The sequence below is a fragment of the Eretmochelys imbricata genome, chromosome 21 (genome assembly GCF_965152235.1).
Source record: "Eretmochelys imbricata isolate rEreImb1 chromosome 21, rEreImb1.hap1, whole genome shotgun sequence".
Taxonomy (NCBI): Eukaryota; Metazoa; Chordata; order Testudines; family Cheloniidae; genus Eretmochelys; species Eretmochelys imbricata.
The window spans coordinates 15,806,975-15,834,795 of NC_135592.1; the positions used below are offsets into that span (position 1 = coordinate 15,806,975).

A 27,821-nucleotide genomic window follows, 5' to 3' on the forward strand; every position below is an offset into this window, starting at 1 on the left:
CCTTTAGATAATTTGTATTAACTTTCCTGAGTGTCTCCATGTAGACAAGCCTTTTGTTTTTAAAATAAAATATTTTTTTAAAATCTACTGGACAAAAAAAAAAAGTCAGTAAGATTTAGCACTCTCTATTTTTGCATTTACATTTGTTAATTTACAGTATTTGTAATCAAAGATTAACAAATTAAGGCCAGAAGGGACCATTAGACCATCCAGTCTGAACTTGTGTGTAACATGACAGAGAATTTTGCCTAGTTATCCGTGTTGAGCCCAATCACTTGTGTTGTACCTAAATGTTAAAGAAAACCCAACATAGCAACACCCATTTTAACTGGGTTAAGTAACACGTAGTTACTTTTACTTAGTCCTCCATCTTTGTCAGACAGCATACAAATAATGGGAACATGCAACCTGGATTTGAAGAAAACAGCGTTAGCATACTGGGGACACTGCAGCCCAAACATCTCCCCTTCATGCCTTTTGAGCAGTGGTACTCCAAGGACCTGTCTACATTAGGAACATTTTCAAGCGGACACCAATATAGTTATCCTGCAAACCGCTAGCCAGAGGTGCTGCACGGGTATAAAAAGCAAGGCTTTATACTGGTGCTGCTTAATCCAATAATTTAACCACTTTACACTTGTGCACTGTGTCTGACAGTAGGGGTATAAACTGGAGTAACAGCATCAAGGTAATTATATCTTATGTTTTTCAAACGTACACCAGAAAAAAATCTTTGCAGTCCCAAAGCCCCTCTGTAAAGTTTAAAATTCTGCATGCAGTCCCTTTTGAAGGGGGAGGGGCACAGATGCTCAGCAAAGTAGTTGAGCTGAAGCTGATTTGTGCTTTATTAGTGTGACCTGAAGAAGAGCTCTGTGTAAGTTGGAAAGCTGGTCTCTCTCGCCAACAGAAGTTGGTCCAATAAAAGATATTACCTAACTCACTTCGTTTCCCTAGTGTGCACATGGTCAGTCATTGTGTTTCTGTTTTGCTCAGCAGGTTTTAGCTTAGACAGCTGACATTGCGTTAAGGACTTTAGATGCAATTATCAAAAGGCAGACTGGTGTCATCTTCCACCCAAACCCCTATAATCAATAGCAAAGACTAAGAGCAACCTATCTTCTCTCCTTTTAACTTAGCTTTTCCAGATCTGCTGTTCTGAGTCACATGGCATCAGCCTTCCATATGCCAGATCTGAGGAGGAGGGTGTGGAATTTGTTATTGTAAATACCCATGACAGCTTGAAACTCACTCACTCTGCTATATTCAGATAGCCACAGGATGCAACAGCGTGAAGGGGGGTCCAGCCCTCATTATCCTGCTGGTTTACACTGGCTCCATTTTCTACCAGGAACTTCACCATGTCCAGGTTCTCGTCTATACAGGCCTATGGGGGAGGAAGCAGGTGGTGTTAAATATAGTAAACAACTTCCATTTTCGGTTTACTAGCTGTAAGTGATACCTAGGCTTCACACCCACATTATGCCTGCTCACTGATGTCTGTCTACCTGACAGCTTTGCCTCTGATACCTCTATACTGGTTTGTCCTGTTCCCTCCCTCCCCCATACACACCCTGCCTCAGAGGAAAGGATCATGCTGTAAAATGATCTGTCTATACTCATCTTAGGTATGGCATTAGATTCCTTTAAGCAAGGCAACTTGTAGATTTATTTAGATCCTGATGTTCCAGAAAAGTTTCAATGACACGAACATCAGGACACTCCAGGAAATAACTATTGCATTAGGGTCGTGCAGTTCAAGTATGAGTTCAGGGAAATTAACAGTCAAACATGCAGGAAAATCAGAACTTCTGCACATGGGATATTTGCCCCTTTATACAGATGACTCCGTAGTGAAAATGAAATTTTTCTGAAAAGTGATGACATAAAAGTGTCATATTGTTACTCAAACTCATTTATTAAGAGTAGTTTTTGCTTACCTTACTGACTAAAATTAAATCTGACTATTCCTGTTAGCACTACAGAATCCAAACAGCTATTTAAGAGAGAGTGGGGTTCTAGTTTAGCATGTGTATCAATGCTTCTAGATTTCAACTGCAGAAACTTCAGCTATGGAGGTTGCCAGAAAGAACCAGCTTGACTTTCAGATCCCAGGCTAAGACTGCAGAGCTGGGTGTAAGGACAAATGTTTTTCCATGTAACCTGAGCAGATCTGGCATGGAAATCATTTAGACAGACAGACATAGAACCTCACAAAACATTTGTACAATCATGTTTCAGGCTGGACCAGCACTTAAGGTTCCATTCCACTGTGAAGATGATTTTGACCAGCAGTGCCCTAGTTGATATACAGAGTGGAATTCTTCTGATCAGTTTTACGCAAATTGGACAATGTTTCAAATATATACTAGCTCGCAAAAGAGAATGAATACTTGGAAGTTAAACACTTTATCCCTTTGTTGCTCAAAAGTAGCTGGACTCATTTGTGATTCTCTGTTGTGTTCTTGTTTGTGCTTATCAAGAAGTCCTTTTAACTTTTTTTGGCAGGGGAAGAAGTAGATGGGAAGATAAAACGAGTCACTTGGAGGCTAGAGGTGTAGTAAGTACTGAAGGATTACACACCTCCTATGTGCACATATATGGGTGCTTGGCCTCTGGCCAGACTGATCATCTGTAGGCCATGGCTGCAAGCTTCTTAAGGTCCCTAATGAGGTCACCATGGCATGTTTGTTGCGATACACAACCTGCAAATAGTCACTTTGTCCTTTGAACAAAAAGCCACTTCACTACTAAAAAACAGAGAAGAACACACATTTTTTGAAGTGAAATAAAAATACTATGAGGTTCACTTCATAAGCATATTCATTCCTCACACATCTAAAATAAAAAGCCTGCATTCTGTAATTAAACTATAGCAGATTGGGGGCCGGGAGGTCATTTATTAAATAGTTAGGACTCTTACCACTCATGTCCACCCAGTGGTATCTGTGTACTTTTACCAGCATATTTGCTCTTTCAGCAAGGAGCCTATTTTGAAGCTTTGTTAAGGACACACTCAACTGATGCTAAGCTAAGTAGTCCGGAAGGGAGGTCTTCAAAAAAAGGTGACAAAATTCTTAAGCTTTCCCATCTCATGGGTTACACATCGTTCCTGTCTCTAGCCTGCAGTGAAGCTGCCCTTTTTAAAGAAAAAAGATCCTGCTGTCTAATGATTTGCACCTGAGTGGAGATGGGGCGGCTGGAGGAATTTTTCCTTTGTAGGATTTTTTATTACAACCCGCTCCCTACCCTTTAAAGCCCTGAGGCATAAGGTGGAGGGTGTCTTACGCTAAGTCCACACTACAGCTTACGTCAGCATAATTTAGGACGCTCAGGAGTGTGAATAAACCACCCCCGACCCCACCCCCAGTGACATCAGTGCTTATGTCCGTGTAACTTATGAGAACAATGCTATGTTAGTGGGAAAGCTTCTCAGACCAAAGTAGCTTCTGCCGCTCACAGAGGCGATTTTATTAGGCGGACGGGACAGCCCTCTCCCACTGGCATAGAGCTCTTCCCCAGACGCACGGCAGCAGTGCAGCTGCATTGGTGTAGTGTGTGCAGACAAACCCTCAGCTCCTTAGTATTCTCCACGCCCAGCCAGTACGCTCCCCCTCTCTAAAAGCATCAACACTGGACTGGGAAGCAGAGAAGGCGCAGGTGCAGCAGCCTGATCTGTATGTGGAAAAGCAGCTCCCACGGCTCAGAAGCAAGAACTGCATACACTTGGCCATGATTCCTGTGCAGCCCAAAGGTCACTGCACTCGGTCCTATTACAAGATTTGGAAACATCTACCAATTATGAAAGGAAAAAGCCTCATAGGTCATTTTCTCAAAAAATCCACTAGCATTATCCAAAATCAGAGGTATACAAAGAGCATTAGATAGCATGAGAATAGTTACAGTCACCTAAACAGCTTTAACTCTGCCCCTGCATTTAACCAAGAACCACAAAAACCAGGAGACAATCCTATATACTGCAAAATACACCTCTTCGTCGCATCACTTACTCCAAAAGTAAGACTATATACCTGGACTATCCTACTCGACAGACAATGCAATACTGGAGTATTCAATTTCAACTAAAGTATATTCTCTTTTTATCGCAACAAGCTATTCCTGGGTTACTTTAGGCCACAAGCAGTCACCCAAAAGAGATTTGTTTTCAGATCTCTTCCCCAACGTGACCACATTCCAGACAACCCTCTCACAGTATATATACATTTTCCACATATAAGAAGTGTTATACATGTCTCCAACTCTCAGTAACTTTTGTGGGCTGGACAGAAGAAAAAAGGAAGTTACATGAGAGCAGAACAGGGAGGATTGATTTAAATCACACATTTTAATCATGATTTAAAATCAGCACATAGGAAGCCTTGATTCAAATGACTGATTTTAAATCTTGTTTTGCATTTGCATTTTTTAAGTTATTTTCTTAGAGAGACTCTCTCACTGTTAGTAACAATTAACCATGTTGAGAGTCTTTTCACTACATTTGGTACTTTATTTGCTAACTAGGAGGATAAACAATATCTATACACATTTAAGCAATTATAAAGCTTAATATACACCTATTCAGAGTCTCAATTTTTACAATTTTATATTATGTTAGAAAATTATGAAAGACTCATTTCTTATTTACTAGATTTTTTTAACTAGTGATTTGTATTAAGCTGCATTTGGATGGAAACTGGAATGGATGGAAACCTATTAATTATCATACACAAGAGAAAAGGGATTAAACAAAACATTGAGTTTGAAATTAAGGATTTCCTATTAGTTAAAACTACCTTAAATGTGCTGGATACTTGACAAAAATTTGCAACTTTGAGTGCTTATGCAAAACAACTTAATTTCAAACTCAAAATATTTTACATTTTGTTTATTTCTTTTTCTCCTGTATATCCTAATCAGCAAATTTCCAAACTTTGGTATTAGTTTTCTAGTGTTTCCGCCATCAGACTAAACAGGCCCAAGTCTCTATACTCTAAACACTGAACCATGTTTAACATTGTACCGTGAAAGGGTCACATTAAAACCTTTGACTCTGGGACCATTTATTCCATTGAATTTAGCACACAAGAGTCCTCTTCAAGACTTTCATCAAAATGCCTCCATTATACACCAACTCTACCTAGCACACTTACAGTTCTGTGCACAAATGTTAAATTAAGTTGAGCTGGAGGCAGAATGGAAGGTCATTATCTCTTCTTAGGGGACAGGTGAAATTAAGTCTGGGGAAACCTGAATTAAAGAATAGACAATAATAAGCTTAGCCTTCAAAATTCAAAGATACCATCCTAAGCACAAGATAAGATTCAAGATTTCCCCACCCATGTCTCAATAAGTTATATTTACAAACTCAAGTCCATGTTACCTAATTTTTCATCTGGGAATGTACATATAAAAAAAGCTAATTATGCCTGGAAATCTTGTACGATCAATAAGAGTCAAGAAAAGAACTTACACAACATTGTAAATGTTTCATGGCCCATAATTTTAGCCGACTAGATTTGCAGGGAACAACTTGTAGTATGGGGCTTTGAGATAAAAGTTAACTTGGCAAAAATTACACATTTGTTGCTTGTGTAAAATTACTTTGTTATTCTGTTTGAAGTTTTACCTGAAAGGTAAACTTTAAACAATTGACTTTACAATCAGGAGAATGTACTCATCTTCTCTACACTGTATGAGTTAGACAGAAATAGAATAGAGTTTTTGTTTATCATCTGAACTACAAAAATAGCCACCGGTAACTATAACTGCACAGATTGGGCTTCAGTTATGAGAAATGAAATGGTCCTCACTCAAACAACTAGATTAACTGGGCTCCAAGAAAACTTTCTAGATGCAAAAAAGGGGGGAAAATGCATTCTTTGGAGTCTGTCTCATACTGGCCTTGAATTTATCATCCTGCACGATTCCTGTGGAATCCAAGCTGGAAAAAGAAGGGATAATGGGATAAATCTCCACCTGTTCCTGCAAAGAATTCTACAGCATAGTAATTTGATTCGTCTGGGTAGTGTAGGATAAAACAATAGGTAAAGAAAGGCTACAAAGCTGTGCTCGCCAGTTGGCATCCACTTGCCACCCCAAAAGTGGCAATATTTGCCTGGGCGATCTATGCATGCATGCTGTTTGAGCATTCCAGGATGTAAAAGTTGATTTCAATCCATAATGTAGGAATGATGCAGCCTTTCAAATCCAAACAAAGCAATCCTCACTCCAGCCCCGTACATCTAGATGTCATTGCGCAGTGTTATAAAATCATGCAATGTGACGACATTGCTTAGCAAATATTTATTTTTTAAAATATTAGCTAGCTATGGGGAAGAACAGAAGTGAGACAAGTTCAGTGATGTGTATGATTTCTAATGAAGTGAGGTTGAATAAGGATTAGCAGTTATAATTTCTTACATGCAACTACCAGTAATTGAAATGCACAAGTAGCCTTTGTAATAAATACTTATGTAACTGTAATTCTATAGGTCATGATTTTCAGGAGGGACTTTGAGGCCCTACTTGACACCTTACAAAGGGGTCTGTTTTTCGGAGGATGGGTGCTCGGCACTTTCTGAAATTAGGCCAGTTGAGGGTGTCTCCTAAGATGGGCTTCCTAAAAACTGAAGTACCTAAAATTGTTAATCACTTTGGAAAATCTTGGATACTGTCTCTACATGGAGAAAACTCACAGGAGCACATGCATATGAGAGAGAATATTCATCTGAAATTACAGGAATGATTTTGGGTAAGATGAACACAAACACCTATAATCTTATAAAAATGCTACTGAATCTTTATTGAGCACAAGTCATCAGGACCTTGCAGTTATATTTCTTTGAAAAGATAGTACCACAGACAGTACGACAAAATGCCATACTGCAGCACTGGTTCCATACACATTCAGAAGGAAGAGCTCCATCCTCTGAAACACCCCTTAGATTTCTTTGGTGGCCTCTTCAAGCGCTAACAGTCCTTCATGATGACATTTTAGGAGATCCAAGTTAAGAGCCAGAAGTGATATGGCTGTAGAAAGCGTCCTCCCCTTTGATCTGAAGCAGTGTTTCTCTTTAGGAACACATCAAAAACATTACATCAAACTGAGCAATAATGTATTAATAAGGCACACAGCTTTCAACTTCTCCAAAAGAAGCTTAGCATAGAAATAGAAAACACTGGTTTTTAGCTGGGCAATTATTTTGTATGAAACGAGGAAGACAAGGCCCCCTAGCTACACCATTTACTGAATTTTGTTTTCTTGTGTCCGGAAAAGTAAAAATAGTCAAGAATTCGCACTTTTTAGCTTTAGACAATCTGACAGTCCACTTACAACATTGTTCAAATGTGAAAACACTGCAAATTTCCTCTAGAGCAGGCTAAAGTACAGTAGTTACAATGTGTAATAGTGTAAAACTTGCCATTTTTTAAACTGTACCTTTACCCTTTTGGTTTTTTAACTTGTAAAAAGTATAAAATATAGCTTGCACTGGGATGGGAGAGGAAGGAGAGAAAGAATGGATACCATCTATACTGTTCACTCTAGCCCAGAGGTTCTCAAGTTGTGGGTCACAACCCCATTTTAAAGGGGTCACCAGGGGCAACGTTAGACTTGCTGGGCCCTGGGGCTGAAGCCGAAGCCTGAGCCCTGCCGCCCAGGGCTGAAGTCAACGTACAAGGGCTTCAGCCCAGGGCAGTGGGACTCAGGCTCCTCCACCCAGGGTCATGTAGTAATTTTTGTTGGCAGAAGGAGGTCGCAGTGCAATGAAGTTTGAAAACTGCTGCTCTAGCCTAAGATTTTCGGCAGGGCTGACCTTAGAAAGGAGCCAGCATTGGCCTCTTATGTGGGTAAAAGCATTAGTAACCCATGTATTTTTATTGGCAGCTACTTCATTCGAAATGCTTTTTACAACTAACAAAAAGTACTCCTTTTCTTTTTACATTAAGTATATTATTTTATACTTTAGTGATCACCACAAGTTACATGCAGTGCCTAGAACTAGGACTGCAACAAGGCTTCCATTCAAAGGAAGATTGCTTGTATGCTTCAGGTCTCTGGCATTTCTGAGTAACTTCTATCTGCACCTCCTTGTGTTCTCTCTGGTCCTGGCAGGGGACCAGACCCCCTAGCAGAAAACAAAGTAAGAAAGGATACAGCCGTGGGTAAGAGAATGCATATAAGGAGGAAGGGCAGTGTGGATACCAGTCTAATAGGTTATACTGGCTGTAGAATGACCGTGCCTAATAGGGTACAGAATGTGAGTGAGGCCAAACAGCAAAAATTAAGATGTTTGTACACCAATGTGAGGAGTCTAGGTAACAAAATGGAGGAACTAGAGCTACTGGTGCAGGAAGTGAAACCGGATATTATAGGGATAACAGAAACATGGTGGAATAGTTGTCATGACTGGACTACAGGTATTGAAGGGGATGTGCTGTTTAGGAAAGACCAAAATAAAGGCAAAGGTGGTGGAGTAGCATTGTATATCAATGATGAGGTAGAATGTAAAGAAATAAGAAGCGATGGAATGGATAAGACAGAGTCCGTCTGAGAAAAAATTACATTGGGGAAGAAAACTATTAGAGCCTCCCCTGGGATAGTGCTTGGGGTGTGCTATAGACCACCGAGATCTAATTTGGACATGGATAGAGCCCTTTTTAATGTTTTTAATAAAGTAAATACTAATGGAAACTGCGTGATCATGGAAGACTAACTTCCAAGATATAGACTGGAGGACAAGTGCTAGTAATAATAATAGGGCTCAGATTTTCTTAGATGCGATAGCTGATGGATTCCTTCATCAAGTAGTTGCTGAACCGACTAGAGGGGATGCCATTTTAGATTTGGTTTTGGTGAGTAGTGAGGACCTCAGAAGAAATGGTTATAGGGGATAATCTTGGCTCAAGTGATCATGAGTTAATTCAGTTCAAACTGAACGGAAGGATTAACAAAAATAAATCTGCAACTAGGGTTTTTGATTTCAAAAGGGCTGACTTTCAAAAATTAAGGAAATTAGTTAGGGGAGTGGATTGGACTGAAGAATTTATGGATCTAAAGGTAGAGGAGGCCTGGGATTATTTTAAATCAAAGCTGCAGAAGCTATCGGAAACCTGCATCCCAAGAAAGGGGAAAAAATTCATAGGCAGGAGTTGTAGACCAAGCTGGATGAGCAAGCATCTCAGAGAGGTGATTAAGAAAAAGCAGAAAGCATACAGGGAGTGGAAGATGGGAGGGATCAGCAAGGAAAGCTACCTTACTGAGGTCAGAACATGTAGGGATAAAGTGAGACAGGCTAAAAGCCATGTAGAGTTGGACCTTGTAAAGGGAATTAAAGCCAATAGTAAAAGGTTCTATAGCCGTATAAATAAGAAGAAAACAAAGAAAGAAGAAGTGGGACCGCTAAACACTGAGGGTGGAGTGGAGGTCAAGGATAATCTAGGCATGGCCCAATATCTAAACAAATACTTTGCCCCAGTCTTTAATAAGGCTAAAGAGGATCTTAGGGATAATGGTAGCATGACAAATGGGAAGGAGGATATGGAGGTAGATATTACCATATCTGAGGTAGAAGCGAAACTCAGACAGCTTAATGGGACTAAATTGGGGGGCCCAGATAATCTTCATCCAAGAATATTAAAGGAACTGGCACATGAAATTGCAAGCCCATTAGCAAGAATTTTTAATGAATCTGTAAACTCAGGGGTTGTACCGTATGATTGGAGAATTGCTCACATAGTTCCTATTTTTAAGAAAGGGAAAAAAAGCGATCCGGGTAACTATAGCCCTGTTAGTTTGACATCTGTAGTATGCAAGGTCTTGGAAAAAATTTTGAAGGAGAAAGTAGTTAAAGACATTGAAGTTGATGGTAAATGGGACAAAATGCAACATGGTTTTACAAAAGGTAGATCGTGCCAAACCAACCTGATCTCCTTCTTTGAGAAAGTAACAGATTTTTTAGACAAAGGAAATGCAGCAGATCTAATTTACCTAGATTTCAGTAAGGCATTTGATACCTTGCCACATGGGGAATTATTATTTAAATTGGAAAAGATGGGGATCAATATGAAAATTGAAAGGTGGATCAGGAATTGGTTAAAGGGGAGACTACAACGGCTCCTACTGAAAGGTGAACTGTCAGGCTGGAAGGAGGTTACCAGTGGAGTTCCTCAAGGATCGGTTTTGGGACCAATCTTATTTAATCTTTTTATTACTGACCTCGGGACAAAAAGTGGGAGTGTGCTAATAAAGTTTGCGGATGATACAAAGCTGGGAGGTATTGCCAATTTAGAGAAGGACAGGGATACCCTACAGGAGGATCTGGATGACCTTGTAAACTGGAGTAATAGTAATAGGATGAAATTTAATAATGAGAAGTGTAAAGTCATGCATTTAGGTATTAATAACAAGAATTTTAGTTATAAGCTGCGGACGCATCAATTAGAAGTAACGGAGGAGGAGAAGGATCTTGGAGTATTGGTTGATCACAGGATGACTATGAGCCGCCAATGTGATATGGCTGTGAAAAAAGCTAATGCGGTCTTGGGATGCATCAGGAGAGGTAATTCCATTAGGGATAAAGAGGTTTTAGTACCGTTATACAAGGCACTGGTGAGACCGCACCTGGAATACTGTGTGCAGTTCTGGTCTCCCATGTTTAAGAAGGATGAATTCAAACTGGAACAGGTACAGAGAAGGGCTACTAGGATGATCCGAGGAATGGAAAAACTGTCCTATGAAAGGAGACTCAAGGAGCTTGGCTTGTTTAGCCTAACTAAAAGAAGGTTGAGGGGAGATACGATTGCTCTCTATAAATATATCAGAAGGATAAATACCGGAGAGGGAGAGGAATTATTTAAGCTCAGTACCAATGCGGACACAAGAACAAATGGATATAAACTGGCCACCAGGAAGTTTAGACTTGAAATTAGATGAAGGTTTCTAACCATCAGAGGAGTGAAGTTTTGGAATAGCCTTCCAAGGGAAGCAGTGGGGGCAAAAGATCTATCTGGCTTTAAGATTAAACTTGATAAGTTTATGGAGGAGATGGTATGATGGGATAACATGGTTTTGGTAATTAAATATTCATGGTAAATAGGCCTAATGGCCTGTGATAGGATGTTAGATGGGGTAAGATCTGAGTTACCCAGGAAGGAATTTTATGTAGTATCTGGCTGGTGAATCTTGCCCATATGCTCAGGGTTTAGCTGATCGCCATATTTGGGATCAGGAAGGAATTTTCCTCCAGGGCGGATTGGAAGAGACCCTGGAGGTTTTTTGCCTTCCTCTGTAGCATGGGGCACGGGTCACTTGCTGGAGGATTCTCTGCTCATTGAAGTCTTTAAACTACGATTTGAGGACTTCAGTAGCTCAGACATAGGGGAGAGGTTTATCGCAGGAGTGGGTGGGTGAAATTCTGTGGCCTGCGTTGTGCAGGAGGTCGGACTAGATGATCATAATGGTCCCTTCTGACCTTAGTATCTATGAATCTATGAATTGAGAGATCAAACTATGTAGAATTTAATTAACTGCTTACCAATAAATCCTGAAATTGGGCATGTGTCACTCCTTTCCACGACACAAGTAGGACAGCCCATATTAATACTTTGAGAGAGTATCTTCGCTCCCCAGTACTCTAAAAGCCTCCTAATTGCCAGTTTACCTGTGTAGTTTGCTAGTATGATGTAAGTCAGTGAACCAAGTTAAATGGTGTGACTGTACTTGAGTCAACTCAGCTATGCCAAGGGTGATCTAGGCCCACAGTATGTTCCATTTCTACACTTCAGTTAATCCAACTGAACAAATGTTTAGTTTACAAATAGTATGTCACATTGCCCAGTGCCATGTGATCACAGAACAGCTCCCATGTCTACACACAAGGATTTGGGAGCAAAGCTGCCACAGAGCAGTTGCTGATTCACTATGCTTTAAAACCACAGACCACTTCTACATTTCCTGGGCTTCCTCCCCAGTTTAGCAGAATTTGTTTAAGAGTAAAAAAAACGTCCCCAAAATAAGGAGATTGCCTTGGATATGCAGAATGGAGAAAGGTTGAGCAGGGTAACCGGTATGGCTTTCATGGCATGCTGACCTTTACTATAAATAAACTGGCCTGTGGCAGAACCCTGTATCAGCACCCTTCCATGACTCGGGCAGCTCTTAAGAGAAAAGGCAATAATGCTGCCGAGTCAGACTCCGGGCAGCAAGCCGCACCCAGTTCTAGCAACAGAAAACAGTATTTAAGAGCTCTATTTTAACATGCACTTCCTTTTACACATGTGTAGAGTGTAAACTGTCAGCTGCGTACCAACTTCTTACTGAGAATTACAGCTAGAACAGCAGAAAAGTTGCAATGTAGCATGTAGAAAAGTTATCAAGTTAAAGAGATTCAGACCCTCATTTTATCCCATCTTGATTACTGCAACGTCCTCCTCTCTGGCTTCCCAAAGATATGTTGCCCCATTCATTCTGTTCAAAATGTTGCCAATAAGTTTCCTTGTCCATGAGTTTGTTCAAGGAACTCGATTTTTTTTTTTTTTTAATCCTTTCATTGGTTTCCCAGCCAATATAGTCTCAAATTTAAGCTTTGCTATCACCTTCAAAGTTCTGCATAACTGTGCCCGTCCTTGTCAAGCTTTGCACGATCAGATTTTAATATGGTCACCTCCGAGCCTCTTTCATGCAGCCCACTATCCATGGTAGGACCTCACTTCATTCAACTGCACAGGCCCTACCCTGCCCATATGTAAGTCCCTCGAAAAACCTCCCTGTCACACTGCCAATAGTAAAGCGATTTGTATACAACTTGCCTATTTTTACTCCCTTTCCCTGACCTCTGCCTTTAGGTTACGAGCTCCTCAGAGCAGGGCCTGTCTTTAAGTGTTGGAAAGACAGCTAGCACTACTACCACACAAATAAAAAAGGACAGCAAAAACGTATTCCTTTCGTGTTCCTCTCCCCAGAAGGAATCTATCCTAGAAGAAACCTGAACTAGGCACCTTTGCATCACAGAGAGCTAGCTCTGCTGATTGAGCTGCAGGAGATTCTGCATTAGCTGTCAGGCAACAGCAGAAGCTGCTGATTTAGCCTTGCACAATGACAGGTTTCAGAGGAGCAGCCGTGTTAGTCTGTATCCGCAAAAAGAAAAGGAGGACTTGTGGCACTTTAGAGACTAACAGATTTATCTGAGCATAAGCTTTCGTGAGCTACATCCGATGAAGTGAGCTGTAGCTCACGAAAGCTTATGCTCTCTGGTCATGCGATTACAGACACGAAAGTTGCAATTCTTCAACAAAAAAACTTCAAATCCAGACTCCAGCGAGAAACTGTTGAATTGGAATTCATTTGCAAATTGGATACAATTAACTTAGGCTTGAATAGAGACTGGGAGTGGCTAAGTCAACACGCAAGGTAACCTATTTCCCCTTGTTTTTTCCTAACCCCCCCCCCACCCCCGAGACGTTCTTGTTAAACCCTGGATTTGTGCTGGAAATGGCCCACCTTGATTATCATACACATTGTAAGGAGAGTGGTCACTTTAGATAAGCTATTACCAGCAGGAGAGTGGGTTTGTGTGTGTGTGTGTGTGGGGGGGTTTAGAAAACCTGGATTTGGGCTGGAAATGGCCCACCTTGATTATCATACACATTGTAAGGAGAGTGATCACTTTAGATAAGCTATTGCCAGCAGGAGAATGGGGTGGGGGGAGGTATTTTTTCATGCTTTGTGTGTATAAAAGATCTTCTACACTTTCTACAGTATGCATCCGATGAAGTGAGCTGTAGCTCACGAAAGCTTATGCTCAAATAAATTGGTTAGTCTCTAAGGTGCCACAAGTCCTCCTTTTCTTTTTGATATAGCCTGTCCACCCTAGGAAATTTACCTGGTGCTGACAACAGGCATCTGCAATGGGAGCAACCAAACAGGTGCAGCTGAGCCATTTTCAGCAAGTTTAGGCAGGCCCAAATCAGGCTAAGAATTTAGTTTTAAAAGTTTGCTCTGAGCAAGGTGGAGAGTTAAAGAGTTATAGCAGCTGGATACCAGCAATGAGGAGTGCCTAACCATGAGTACAGTACTATGCTCTGAGATTATACAAGAGTCTTATTCAGTTTAGAAAGCATGGTTTCTTCATCCTTCCCCTCCATGCAAGAGACTAAACAAGTTTAGTGTCAGTTGTCATATGCCAAACTAGCTAAACAGCAACTAAAGTTACTCTCTTGCTGTGGACATGAAGCCTTTAAAGCTTTCTCTCAATCAGCTACTGTGACAGAACTTATGACCTATTTGTTAAATTTTGTTTTAATACTAGAGACATCATGAAAGTTATGATCACGTTTAGTCTTTGCAATAAATATGGTCAACTTAAATATTTGTCTAAAAAAACAGTAAAAGCAATTCACTCTTAATAAGAACTAATGAAATCTGAGTTATGCAAGTAAAATGTCTGGAAACAAAAATATTCCTTGTATTTTTGACTGATTTGGGCAATTTCCCTGATTTTGGCAATTCTGTTCAGGATACCGCCCCCATGCATTACACAATCTGTTCCCTACTACTGCTGCAATGCATACCAACAATAGTGTAACCGAAAGATTACAGAAAAAAAATCCTGTATTCAGTTTAATTTGTGCATTTGGCTATACTTTATAAAGCCAGTTTCCTCTGTTTGGATGGGTCACACAGCAACACTGTTAAGATTTGTCAAAATTGGAAAATAGGACTAGAAAAAAAATCACAAGAACCAGCAGGGGGGCTGTGAAGACCCCAAAGCTACTTCTGATTTTTTTTTTTTTTAAACTGAGCAAAATTCATTAAGACTGTCTTTTTAATCCTCAACCCTTTGCTTCCGTTGTGAGGGGAGGGTCTTCCTTCCAAACTTCTAGTTCTATAATATGCATAACTGGCTCAGACTAATTTGGCATCACTGATTAGGAAGTTACACAATAATATACTGACAATTTGCAGTTTTTAGCACTACAATAGCAGGACCACAGAGTGCTTCAAAGCTTTTAACATGTTGAGCTCAACAACCCCACCCTCCCCCTTTGATGTAGGTACATATCACCCCAATTTTACAGATAGGGAAACATGAAGTAGAGAGAGATTTAGTGATTTACCAAAAGTCACACAGGAAGTCTACAGCACAACCAAGAGTAGAACCAAAATTACGCAGTTTATTCCTACACCTTAGCCACAAGATGCCTTGATGTATTATATAGTGCACCTCAAAGATAACTAAAGCCAACACAATGTCCTGCTCCCTATGTAATCAAGGAACATAAACTGTTCGTAAGATTTGACTGGAGCTAACAAGCTTGTAACCGAACTTTAAAAGCGGTTAAAGATTTACAACAACCAGAAACATGCCAGCCGCGCCAGAAGATTTTCACTATTAACACCCTGGTCTGTGAGAAATGGCAGTCCAGTGAAACCACACAGTCCCCTTGTTTATTCCTTCCCCCCCACCACCCCCACTGTTCCTCAGACGTTCTTGTTAAACCCTAGATTTGTGCTGAAAATGGCCCACCTTGATTATCATACACATTGTAAGGAAAGCCTTGCATAATGACAGCCCACAGCCGTGTTAGTCTGTATTCGCAAAAAGAAAAGGAGTACTTGTGGCACCTTAGAGACTAACCAATTTATTTGAGCAGAAGTGAGCTGTAGCTCACGAAAGCTTATGCTCAAATAAATTGGTTAGTCTCTAAGGTGCCACAAGTACTCCTTTTCTTATTGTAAGGAGAGTGATCACTATACATAAGCTATTACCAGCAGGAGAGTGGGGTGGCGGGAGAGAAAACCTTTTGCAGTGATAAACACCCATTTTTTCATGGTCTGTGTGTATAAAAACATCTTATGTATTTTCCACAGTATGCATCCAATGAAGTGAGCTGTAGCTCACGAAAGCTTATGCTCAAATAAATTGGTTAGTCTCTTAGGTGCCACAAGTACTCCTTTTCTTTTTGTGAATACAGACTAACACGGCTGTTACTCTGAAACAGTCACTATTGTACATAGGTCTTAGTAAGTTTTGTTAGAGCAAGATTTATTAATATTACATTCTCTTGATAGAAGCAGAACATCTGCAGAACAAAACCTTTGACTCCATGACTTCAGGCTAGCTTTCTTCTGCTAAATGCCCGGAAAGGGTAAAGCTATTGTGTCAACATACACTGCACAAGGACCAGCACCCAACAAATAAAGGCAAGCCTGATGACAGCTGAGCAGCATCAGAGTTAAATCCAGGAACACAGAGACAGAAGTTCAGAGAAAAAAGAACGGAGCTCCCAAAATAGCTTTGCAACTGTCACCACTAACAGTTGTCAGCACGGGAAGGTATGACCTTGCCATTATGTCCCATGATCACAGCTCTCCACTTAAAGGGTCATTTGTCAGAACTGACACCACCAAAAATCCCAATGTCAAGTGATCCTGTATCTCCAACACTGGGTTACGTTTGCCAGTGGTTCTGTAAATCCAAATATTTACCATGGCTGTTTCTGCAAAAGAATAGCAGGGCTTTCCCCACACACTTCCAACCTACCTTTGCTAAAATATTAGTATATGCAATGGGAATACCATGGTAGGCACCTCCCTGCCAGGAATCCACTTTTAAAATCCATTACCCTTTGAAATCCCTCATGCAGGACATAACAGTTTCAGAATTCTTATATTATAACTATATCAAGAGAAACTCATGTCTAGCGTACTAAAAATGAAGGCAACATTGATTTCTAAGCATCACTTATGTGGCTGTGTTGCCCCATGCTTTCATATTAATTGTACTGTTCTCAACAAGAGAAAGTGATCTTGCCTATTGGTAGCTGAAGATTTACAGACTGCTGTCATCTTACTGTCAAAAAAATTTAAAACCTTACAGTCCACAGCAGTATCAAGGCCAGTTAACAGGAACATAAGACAATTCCCTTGAAAACACAGTAGCTGTTATAAATCAGGTTTCAGAGTAGCAGCCGTGTTAGTCTGTATTCGCAAAAAGAAAAGGAGTACTTGTGGCACCTTAGAGACTAACCAATTTATTTGAGCATGCGACCCCCGAGCATGCTCAGATAAATTGGTTAGTCTCTAAGGTGCCATAAGTACTTGTTATAAATCAGAAGACAGTTAATAAAAACCCTATAGGGCTGAAAGAAAGGGAAGAAGGTAGCAGACCGTGAAAAAGATTTCATTAATGTAAACTCATTGGTTTAAGCACTAGACTAGACGTCCAATTCAGCATTCTCCCCATGGCCATGCTATTGTCTTCACGTGTTCTTGGGCAAATCACTTCAACCCTTGTTACTTAAAATCCACCTCCTCTTAAAAGGAGGATAAATAAGCCACATTCACTTCTGTGAAATAATTAAATGCTTATAGAATTCCTTAAAATCCATGGATGAAAGGTGCTATGAATGTATACGATATTGCAGTACAGCTCTCCAGTGGCATGCTTCCCTTCACCAATAGTTTCTGTATTATCTCCTTTCATCTGGTTATCCCTTGGCATGTTAGGACTCTGTGATACAATCGCCCTTGGTAAGTAACAGGTGTCCCCATATAAAAAAAGCAAGATCAGACTGACATGTAGCCCCTAAATTTAGTCATGCCAAAAGTTTGCTAAGCTAGGCCTAGGAAGCAAGATAATAGCCTCTGCCTTTGCTATATGAAAGGCAAACATATACATATATATATATATACACACACACACAAACACACCAATCACCACTGCAGACAGCTACTTGCTCATTAGATTTGCAGAAAATTAGCATTTTGATGAACATGCACCAATGATCTTTGCCAATTATGCAGAGTACTTCTATGCAAACACTCATATCAAAGGCTTTTATTATTTTATTACAGTAGTGCATCTTCTATATATAGAGCAACACCAGTTTGAATAAGTTATTCTTTCACCCAGTGAATGAAGGTTTGATTTACATGCATACAATGATCCACACAGTCTCCAATCAGCTTTCTTCCATTCCTAATCACTGACCAGAATTAGTGTTCTGACAACTCTCACCACCCACTCTCACTGTCTGTCACGTTTTACTCCCTTCCTTCTGCCTTGTCTCCACTGCCCCAAATTCCAACATGATTTTAGTACCCAGTATTGAAATAATTGCTAGAAGCCAATGCTTTGTACCATCTGAAAGCATCCTGGAATGAGTTCAATATCTCTTGAGCGGTCAGAACTAAAAAATAAAGCCTTTCTGTCACTGGGAAGCTGACAACCCCAGCTTTCCACTGGTATAATTTAAATTTTTAGCCCCAGTGGTTCAGTAGGTTAGACACCATAAACATGTCACTTGACCTACCAGTTCTTTTTGCCACACAGCTAGGACTGAACATAAAAAATCCTGACCCTCAAGCTACTGTAATTTTCAGCCCCTGGAGTAGGTAACTTCAGATTTCATAACAGTAAAAAGTTCTGCCTATTGTACGTTAGTAAGGGATAGAAACATTCAGTTTTTGTATCTATCAAACAGGTGTTCTTAGCTCCGGAAGGAAAGAGCATTAACTGTAAAGGGCCATAACCATTTACAGTAGTTCCTGAAGGAGTTTAAGTTAGTGGTACAACATGGCTGGATCCACAACTATTCATGTCTGAATAAGTTGGAGTCTGAAAGATCAATTCAACGCAAATATTCTATGCTTTCAGCCAATTTCGCATCTCCTACGAAAAAAAGATGTCATGCTAACAACCCCCTACAATGTTTTAGCTCTGTGGCTCCCCCCCAGATAAACATAGACCAAGTAATTCAGCTCAGGGGTGAAAGTAAGCCAGTACGGCATACCGGTAAAAAGTGGCTGCTGGTACTGGCCCATACCCAGCAGGGCCGCCAACGGCGGGGGGATGGGGGGTGGGGCAAAAGGGGCAGTGAAGCTAATGCACAGCCACAGCAAAGGACCCTGCTTAAAGCATTGTTGCCCCTTCCCCTTCCACCTGGGGCGGGGAGGGGGGGCGGGGAGGCGAAGGAGCAGCTGCCCTGTGGCCGGCGATTTAAAAGGGCCCGGGGCTCCGGCCGCTCCCTTTAAATCGCCACTGGAGTCCCAGATGCCACGGGCCAGGCAGCAAGGATAGTCTGGCTGGGGGGTGCTGACCCCCCCCAGCCACGCCCCTTCCACCTGAGGCCCCATACCTTCCGGGGACTGGAGCCGGCCCCCGTACCGGTAAGTCCTCTGTGTTACATCCTCTGTGTTCCAGCTCCAATTTTACAAGCTCAGTAACATGGCAAATGGCAGAGTGGAACCTTTCTGGGTAGATACATAAATTTTTTCTGATAGATACATCACAGTGTAGCATGGTAGTGGAGACTGGCCCTAAATTTTCCACTGAGCAGGAATAGGTGTATGGTTCTGAAAGCATTGCCATTGCAAAATGCAGTAGCTAGGGTTTACAGCTTGCAGGACAAGTTCCCTTTATATTGACAAAGGTTTCAACCTGTGAGGAACCGTTCATTCCCTTTGACACTTTAAAAAACAACTTAACAGGGTTTCTTCCCCAAATGGAGAGAAGTTGTATATTTTCTGGGGATGAGCAAAAAGGTTGAAGTTGTTTACAAACAGCTTTTAAGTCCAGAATGTGGCCAACACTAAGTTCTTAGACTAATGAATGAGGAAAAGAGCAAGCGTAGGAGTCTGCTGTCAGTCCCCTGATAAATGGTGTTTCCACTTACTATGTTTAGTAAGATATTTTTGAAGAACAATATAGAATTGGCACAGGCATTTGATGTGGTTTGAGAGGTGTCAGTCTTGTTTCTGCTCAGAGCTCAGATTGTGCTGCCCTTAATCATAACAGGATGCTCTCTACCCTATCAGGGCTGCTAAACACTACTCTTGAATATAGACGAATATAGATTTGAACACCACACATGCACAAACTGGTAAATGTATCCATTGATATGTGAAATTTATGGATACCAAAGTAGCAAAAATGCTGCTTGACCACTGAGAGTTTAATTTCAGGATATTTACTTTGTATATTTTGACGTGATGTTGTCAATTTGTTTTTAAACGTTATAAAGTTTTAACTTTTTGAATCTCAACATCTACTGTTATTAAATAATTGCCTGACCCCACTGTCTGATCCTCCCAACCCATAATTTCCCTCAGTTCTGAAAATATAAATCAATAAAAATTAAAAAATGCTTAAAAATAAACAGTAATGATTCATCAAAGTTACAAAAAAATAAAAATCTAATTTGGCCATGCCTAAATACAGGGCAAAGAAGTTTTGTAATTTTTTAAAAAAATAAGCCTTTTTCAAAGTAAAATATGAAATAAAATAAATTTGAGCACAGTATATGAGCCTTCAATGACCAAGTCAGTCATTGAACAGATAAGTTTCCAAACGCATATCTCCCATACTGCCATCTGTGGACTATCAGTGGTTCATGAAGTCTTTCCTGGTGGCCCCCAGGAAAAGACATTGAGAACCATGTATTGAGGACTGGGATGTTAGGGGAGGTTGTGTGTGGAAAGATCTCTTACGAAGTCATTGGTAGAAGGAAGGAATTTGATAATTACTATACCCCAATGAAAAATAAAACAACTTAGAGGCCACGGACAAAGCATGCTAACTAGTGCATTTTATAGGTTCCTTTGGCAATTTGAGAGCTGCAGCTTCAGAACCTGCTACTGAACCCTTCATCGAATGATAAATGGGAGATATTTACCACTGTTTAAAAAAGGAAATTCCCATTAGCAATGAACTAGCATCGGAAATTCAATACTCAAATTATTTGAATAAATAATTCACAGAAGCCTGGAGAGAACTGTATAGTTAAGGATTTTGCAGTTTTCTCCAGATTGAGATTTCAGCAGTTTCTAGACTTTCCAATTTCAACACCCTGGATGACGTTATAACCAAGGCAAGGTCATACTGCTGAATCTCAGCTTGAAAGATGAACAGAACTAAGGTGTAAACTTTCCTCATTAGTCCTAATGAAGCGTCCTTTGAACGCTAACAGTCAAGAACAGTGACCTTCTGTGTACAAAGTAATGCAGAGTCAGATTTGCTGTTATGAATTTCAGTTTTATTCCCAGTAGAAAAGCAGAATTTCAAGTCTCTAGGAGGAAGGGAGAAACAACAGAATACCTGTTCCAACCCAATGTCTTACTGGCAGCCCTTTGTCCCTAAAGAGCCCTCCCGAGTTTGAATGGATCGTAAACCATTTTCCCAATGTGGCCTGTGGAATCATTTCTATTTATCACTTCTGCATCCCTTCATCTTTTCACTGTGGTGTAGTGCTGTACCAAGTTAACTTTGTCACCTATCACTTTGTCTGACTGACAGCAGGCACTGCAATCGAGCTGACAGTACACTGTATAGCAGCAGGACAGTTTGAACGTTATCTGCAGAGGCAAGAATTAAAAGCAGTCTATTCTAGAAGCTTTTTCCCCTGCAAGCCATAACAGTATCACTCATGATTTATGTGGCACCACAAATATTTACTGTTCTTTACAAAACAGACTAAGCCATTACAATCTCAGACACTACACAAGAGACAGACAATGCACTGGAAGGACAAGACGTCAGAGAGTGGTGAGGTAATAGACAAGAACAAACTAAGGAGAAATTTGAAGGAAATAGGACACTTGGAGGACAAATGTGGAGTAGCAAAAATAAAAGCGCAAAATCAAGGGGAGAAGGAAGTGACTGGATTAGGAGGAGAGTAGGTATGGGCAGGGGAAGTGAAGGGAGCAAGAAAGGGAAGTTAGGCTACGTCTACACTTAAACCGCTACACACCACAGTCGCAGCGTTACAGCTGCATCGCTGTAGCGCTTGTGTCGACACTCACTATAGTTTTCCCATCACAGCAGTTAATCCACCTCCCCAAGAGGTGGTAGCCAGATGAAGGAAGAATTCCAGGGTAGATTTTTCACATCCCTGAGCAATGTAGCTGGGTCAACCTAAGTTTTAAGTGTAGACCTGGCCTAAGAATTAGATGTATGGTCCTGAATTGTGTAGTACAAAGAAAACAAAGGTAAGGATTCAAGAGAGGGTGAGGGCGTGATCAACAGGAAAAATGACATGAGATGCAGTGTTTTGGCTAGACTCGAGGAGGAAAAAAGAAGGTACAGCAATCGAAGCAATACATGACCAAGAGTTGTTGCAGTAAAGATAGAGAGAGGAAAAAGTAGTTTTTGATATTATACAGGTAACAATGACAGAATTTTGCAATATCTTCAAGATCAGATTGAAGTTTAAGATGGCAATATTGCAAATCAGTGGAAGGGAAAGATGACAGATGAAGTAGGAACTGCCACATTCATTGATCATGTTTTTGGCATCACAACTGCTTGCATTAGTCTAAGAGCCTAGATTAAAATCTGTATTTAAAAAAAACTTTTTAAAGGGACATCGTTGTTCCAAGATCAAGGCAGACATCCTGCTGCAACATTGGATTTTCCACAGCTTAGAACATGCTGGGCTATACAATGCATATGGCTTTACCATTACAATATTCCTGTTTAATAAGATTAGCCTTGGAAACAAATTACATTAAGAGACCAGCCTTTTTCCTTTAAGTAGCAGTTTTTAATTTTGTATAGGGCAGCAGTGGAAAGAGAAGTTTTATAAACAGCACAATTTACAGAAGTCTAGCTACAGTGTGTCAGCATATATGGATTTATTCCCAACTACTGCAGACAAAGTCCATTCTTTGTTCCCTGTCCACCTCCTGCTAATTTAAGCAGTTTTCTTAAGGATTAACAGGTTTCCAAGTTAAAATTAGATGCCATGGCACTGATCAGTTTGTCTACTGAAGACAAGCCAATAGGGCTTGAAATGGCCATGGTATATAATGCACAATATTTAGGCATACATGTCGGTATTTCCATAGCCACTTGGGATCTAAATAATCCTTGCAATATGCTCTGAACTTTAAACTCATACACTTGGAATAAGGGGTAGCACTAGGGTTGCCAGGGGTCCAGTTTTCGACTGGAACGCCCGGTTGAAAAGGGACCTTGGGGGATCCTGTCAGCACCACCAAATGGCCCGTTAAAAGTCCAGTCGGTGGCACAGTGGGAGCCCAAGGCTCCCAGAAGCGGCTGCCTGGTCCCTGTGGGCCCTAGGCACATGGTCAGCCAGGGAGGCTCTGCACGCTGCTCCTACCCAGAGTGGAGGTTCCGCAGCTCCCATTGGCCGGGAGCCACGACCAATGGCAGTTGTGTGGGGAGTCACCTGCGGGCACGAAGGCAGTGCGCATCGCAGAGCTGCCCGGCCGCCCATGTGCTTAGAGTCCGCAGGGACCTGGCAGCCGCTTCCTCGGAGCTGCGGTAAGCACCAGTGGGACCCCGCACCCCAACCCCCTACCCCAGCCCAGGAGTCCCCTGCTGCACCCAAACCCCTCACCCCCAACCCCACCCCAGAGCCCACACCCCGAGCTAGAGCCCTCCCCAATCCCCTGCCCCAGGGAGGGGGGATGGAGAGAGTGGCGGGGTCCCCTTGGAGAAGGGGCAGAGCAGGTCACGGGTGGAGCCTCAGAGAAGGGGCGGGTCATGGGTATTTGGTTTTGTGTGATTAGAAAGTTGGCAACCCTAGGTCTACCCAGCAGCACAATTAACTCATTTAATAGAGTTTCATTTATAAAGCCCACCCATCCAGTCCACTGGGAGAGATCAACAGCAAACTATCTTAAATAAAGATCAGAGACCATCTTCTTCAAACTATCATAAAAAAACAAACAAACATGGAACTACCAGTGGTTACTCACAACCATGTGGAATACAGGTATGGGAGGATGTGGACCGTGTGGTTTACAGAGAGAAAGTGGGAAGGAAATTCCATACCTAGGGTCATCCAGGGCAAAGGCAAGACTGCCTACCAGTTACGATGAGATGATGGGGATCTTTCACAGAAGTGGTATTTGGGTAGAAATGCCCATGAGGAAGGACATTTCAAACACAGCCGCACATACAGATAAGGGTTTTAGGATCAACAGTGCCAGCTTAGTGAGTCAACAAAGAACTCAGTGCAGGTGTAATATGATCATGCTAGCTAAGCCGGCAAGCAAAGGCGAGACTGCTTTCTGAGAAAACTGCAATGATAGTAAAGCCCAACTAAAGAGGAATGACACTCACCTGCCCGGTGGTAACGAGGACATGTGCGGCTGTTTGTGAGGTCTCCACAGGATAAGGAAATCACAGCCTGCAGAAGTTGCGCAATTCAGACACCTAATCATCTCAGACACATGAGATTTTCTATGGAAAGGGCAGAGAGCACGTTTCTCTATACCATCTCAAGCGAGACCACTCAAGCACACACATGCAGAAAGAGTGCTTGCGATGCAGAAAGAGTGCTTGCTGCCTTCACAGGGTTGGCAAAGTAGCTCTAAAGCATGTAGCTGGCAGTATCTTTCAGGCATTCTTCCAGTAGCATTAGCATTACCTGACCAGTGGAGTATCTAATTGAGTCATTCTGGCAGTGCTGGAGAAAGAGCAAGCTCAGGAAACAAGGCGGCAAGGAGGGAAATGCAGGGCATACAGTAACTGCGACATACAGTACTTGTCTAGAGCCTTCTAGCTAAGCCCCCGAAGTGCTCAGCCAACAGCAGGTTTTGTGAAGCTCAGGCAGACAGGTAAAGGGATCAGTTTACTCATGACAGCAGTGCAGTCACTGCTGCAGTGAAACAGGACGATTATCTAACAGCCCACAGCAACCTTGCAACTGTGGAGCTGCAAGTGAATCGGGGAGGAGGGGAGAGGGCGAAGGGGAACAAGCAGAGTGCAATCACCTAAACTGAGATTTGGACACAACACCCCCCTTTTATGAGGAGTTTCATTGACACTTCAAGATTGCAAATATTCAGGGCTTTGTCTTTACGTTATATCTGACAGAAGCTTCACAAGCAGCAAGCCATCATCTAGCACCAGGGTGGGGCATTGCGTTCAGTAGAGTGAGAGGAAAGAGGACTTCCTACTCCAGCGATTTTCATGTATTTAGGCTACTGAAGTGTTATTTGAAAATATTGCCTCCTACATTGATGGACTTTTCCAGAGCAGTACAATGCAGTCTGCTAAAATGCAAGGTCTACAAAGGATGATGATGATGACAGAGTGTTACTGATCAGACAAAGCAAATCAGGTATTCCTGAGCCCTGAATGAAATGATTGGGGTAATACTTCTTCAATTGTCAATTTTTTTTCCTGAATTTTAAATCCTGGACACGCTTCGCATGCACTCGATTCTTGGTCTTGTAACCGGCTGGGAGGGGCTTTGAAGATGTAAAGTGCTAAGTATCATTATTTTAAACATACTGCTGGGCTAATTTGATGTAGGGTCTGAAGATGAGCCCCTCCTGCTATAGAGCTAGTTCATGAGGTTTGATTCACAGACCCCTCTAAAAGCTAGCTCCGTGGTAAAGAAGTAGAATAGCGGCACCTCCTCAGCTTGGGAGGCTGGGCGCCTCAATGCAGCTACATCGTCTCCCTAAGGATGTGGTATGGTATGAAAACACAGGAGCTGGGAGGAGCTGACATGCAGGGCGTGAATATACACTAACATAACTGGCAATTTGTTAAAATCCTTTGGATACAAGTTGGCTTTTTTCCCTACGGTTCATTACCGTTTCAGCTACCTTCCAGCAACACCTCTACCTGGTGATATCTGAACTAAGTTCTATGCCTTTTACAGAAGCAGCACGGTAGGACATTATGGCTGTGTTCCTCCACACCAAGTACACTTGAAAGTTGCACCAGTATAATTTTCCACGGGGGTGCAAATTTTCCTGAAACAGTTATACCAGCAGAAGCCCTAGGATGGATGCAGTTATGCTGGTATACAGATGCCTAGAATTTCTCTTCCTGGATGGGAGTAAGCTATACCACTATGAGCAGTTTTTTTACCAATATAATTGCATCCACAGTGGGGCTCGTTCTGCCTTAACCAGCATGAGCCCCCTCTCCGGTGTGCAAGGGGGGTGGGGAGCCCCAGGGGTCTGGTTACAGGCAGGCAGGTAGCCTGAGCCTAGCAGCTCCTACCCCCTGCAAGCCAGGTCATCTGCATTTTCACTGACCATTTCCCTCACCACCAATTGGTTCCCTGGATTCAAATTCAAACCCTTGGAAATGGCCCACCTTGATTATCACTTCCAAAGGTTTTCTCTCCCCCCACCCCACTCTCCTGCTGGTAATAGCTCATCTTAAGTGATCGCTCTCCTTACAATGTGTATTTTTTCATGGTCTGTGCGTATGTAAATCTCCTCACTGCATTTTCCACTGAATGCATCCGATGAAGTGAGATGTAGCTCACGAAAGCTCATGCTCAAATAAATTGGTTCGTCTCTAAGGTGCCACCAGTCCTCCTTTTCTTTTAACTATACTGATACAGCTTAAGTAGTACAACTTGCTTAAACAAGCCACAAGGAAAACTTAAGAGAACACAAAATAGACTGGAAGGGCCAAGGTTCACTCAACTACATGATATTCCACCAAAGGAGAAAATCCAAGCTCCTAGTCAACATATCTGCTCCTACACAGACTTTAATTTGTCAGACAATTGAGTGCACCTTTTATTCAATATATGGAGAGTGAACACATGATGAAATCCCCCACAACCTCTGATTGGGACAGGCTAACCAACCCTTGCATACATTCTAATCTTGACCAGGCCAGGTGAAAAATACCTTTTATTATGTCTGGGATTCTTAAACTTGTTTACACACATGGGTTGCATTTTAAATCACTTTAATTACTCTTGTGCAACCTTGAGTGGGGGCACGCCGTTGGTTTAAAATTGATTTATATTGGTTTAGCTTGTGCTTGTATGACACAAACTACACAGATAAACCAACAGCGTGCCCACGCACAACGTTACACCAGTTTAACTAAGTCAGTTTTAAAATCACCGATAGTTCGACTGTCCAGACCTTAGAATTTTGAAGTCATTCATATCACCCCTTTCCAAACCAAACTGAACTTTGCAGAGAAGCAACACTAACAGCCTGGAAGGCAGCAGCGAACAAATTATAAATAGGAGGTAGCTTCAGACAGAGTCTGGAAATGGATGCTGAGCGATTGCAACGTCAGATCAACTTTGCTGCTCAAAGTATCAGAGTGGGGCCAGGTTTAGTTTTAGCCTGAAAAGGCAATGACACAGAAAAGGCTAATGGCAGGTGGTCATTCCACATTCTGTACATTTCACAAAGATTTACGACCAAGCCTGAATCCTGGAAAAGCAAAACCGAAGTTGTTCCAGTGTCCCTCTGCAAGGTCAGCTTATTGTATTGTGGACATGTTAGGAGTGAAACTCAAAGATAGCGGTGAGGTTCAATTTTTCCAGTTACAGCAGGATTTAAATCCCTTTGTTAAGAGTGAAAACAAAGCGAGTATCAAGACCAAAGTTACAACATTTGCTTTTAGGGTAAAGATTTACTTTTCTACATAGTTTCAAATAAGTCCACTCTGTGACCAAGGAGTTGAAATGACTCTTGAATTTTTAGGACTGGGTGTAAAATATTTCAGAACTTAACTTACAAACATCTGTTCTAACACCTGAAACTTGAAGTGGATTTAAATCTAAACAGAGGCCTTGGCACAAGATTTCCCCCCCTAAAGAACACAATTAGTATCCATTTGTAAATCTTGCATACATTACAAAACAGAAGATCAAATGCCGAAGTTTTGAACACTGGAGTTGTGATTTTTATCATTTAAATGGCTCTTGATATAGGAAAACAGCACAGTCCAATGAATTCAGGAGCCCAACAAAACCAGCAGCTTCCACAGCAGCTTGCCTATTGGCATGCAATAGAGAACTCTGCAACCACTACACACAAGGAGCACTGTTACTTCACATCAACAGATGCACATTAGCAGACT

At 41.5% G+C, this 27,821-nt stretch overlaps 1 protein-coding gene across 8 annotated transcripts in view; it reads right to left on the reverse strand.

Moving 5' to 3' along the window:
- Nucleotides 1-27,821, reverse strand: part of PPP1R12B (protein phosphatase 1 regulatory subunit 12B) — a 174,369-nt gene that overhangs the window by 136,810 nt on the left and 9,738 nt on the right. For 7 of the 8 annotated variants that reach the window (XM_077839524.1, XM_077839522.1, XM_077839521.1 and 4 more), the window contains exon 2: nucleotides 1,254-1,384. In XM_077839524.1, coding sequence (XP_077695650.1) covers nucleotides 1,254-1,384 — 131 coding nt within the window. Of the gene's footprint in view, nucleotides 1-1,249; nucleotides 1,385-27,821 lie in introns of those variants that run through there. The other variant, XM_077839528.1, reaches the window with a different exon arrangement.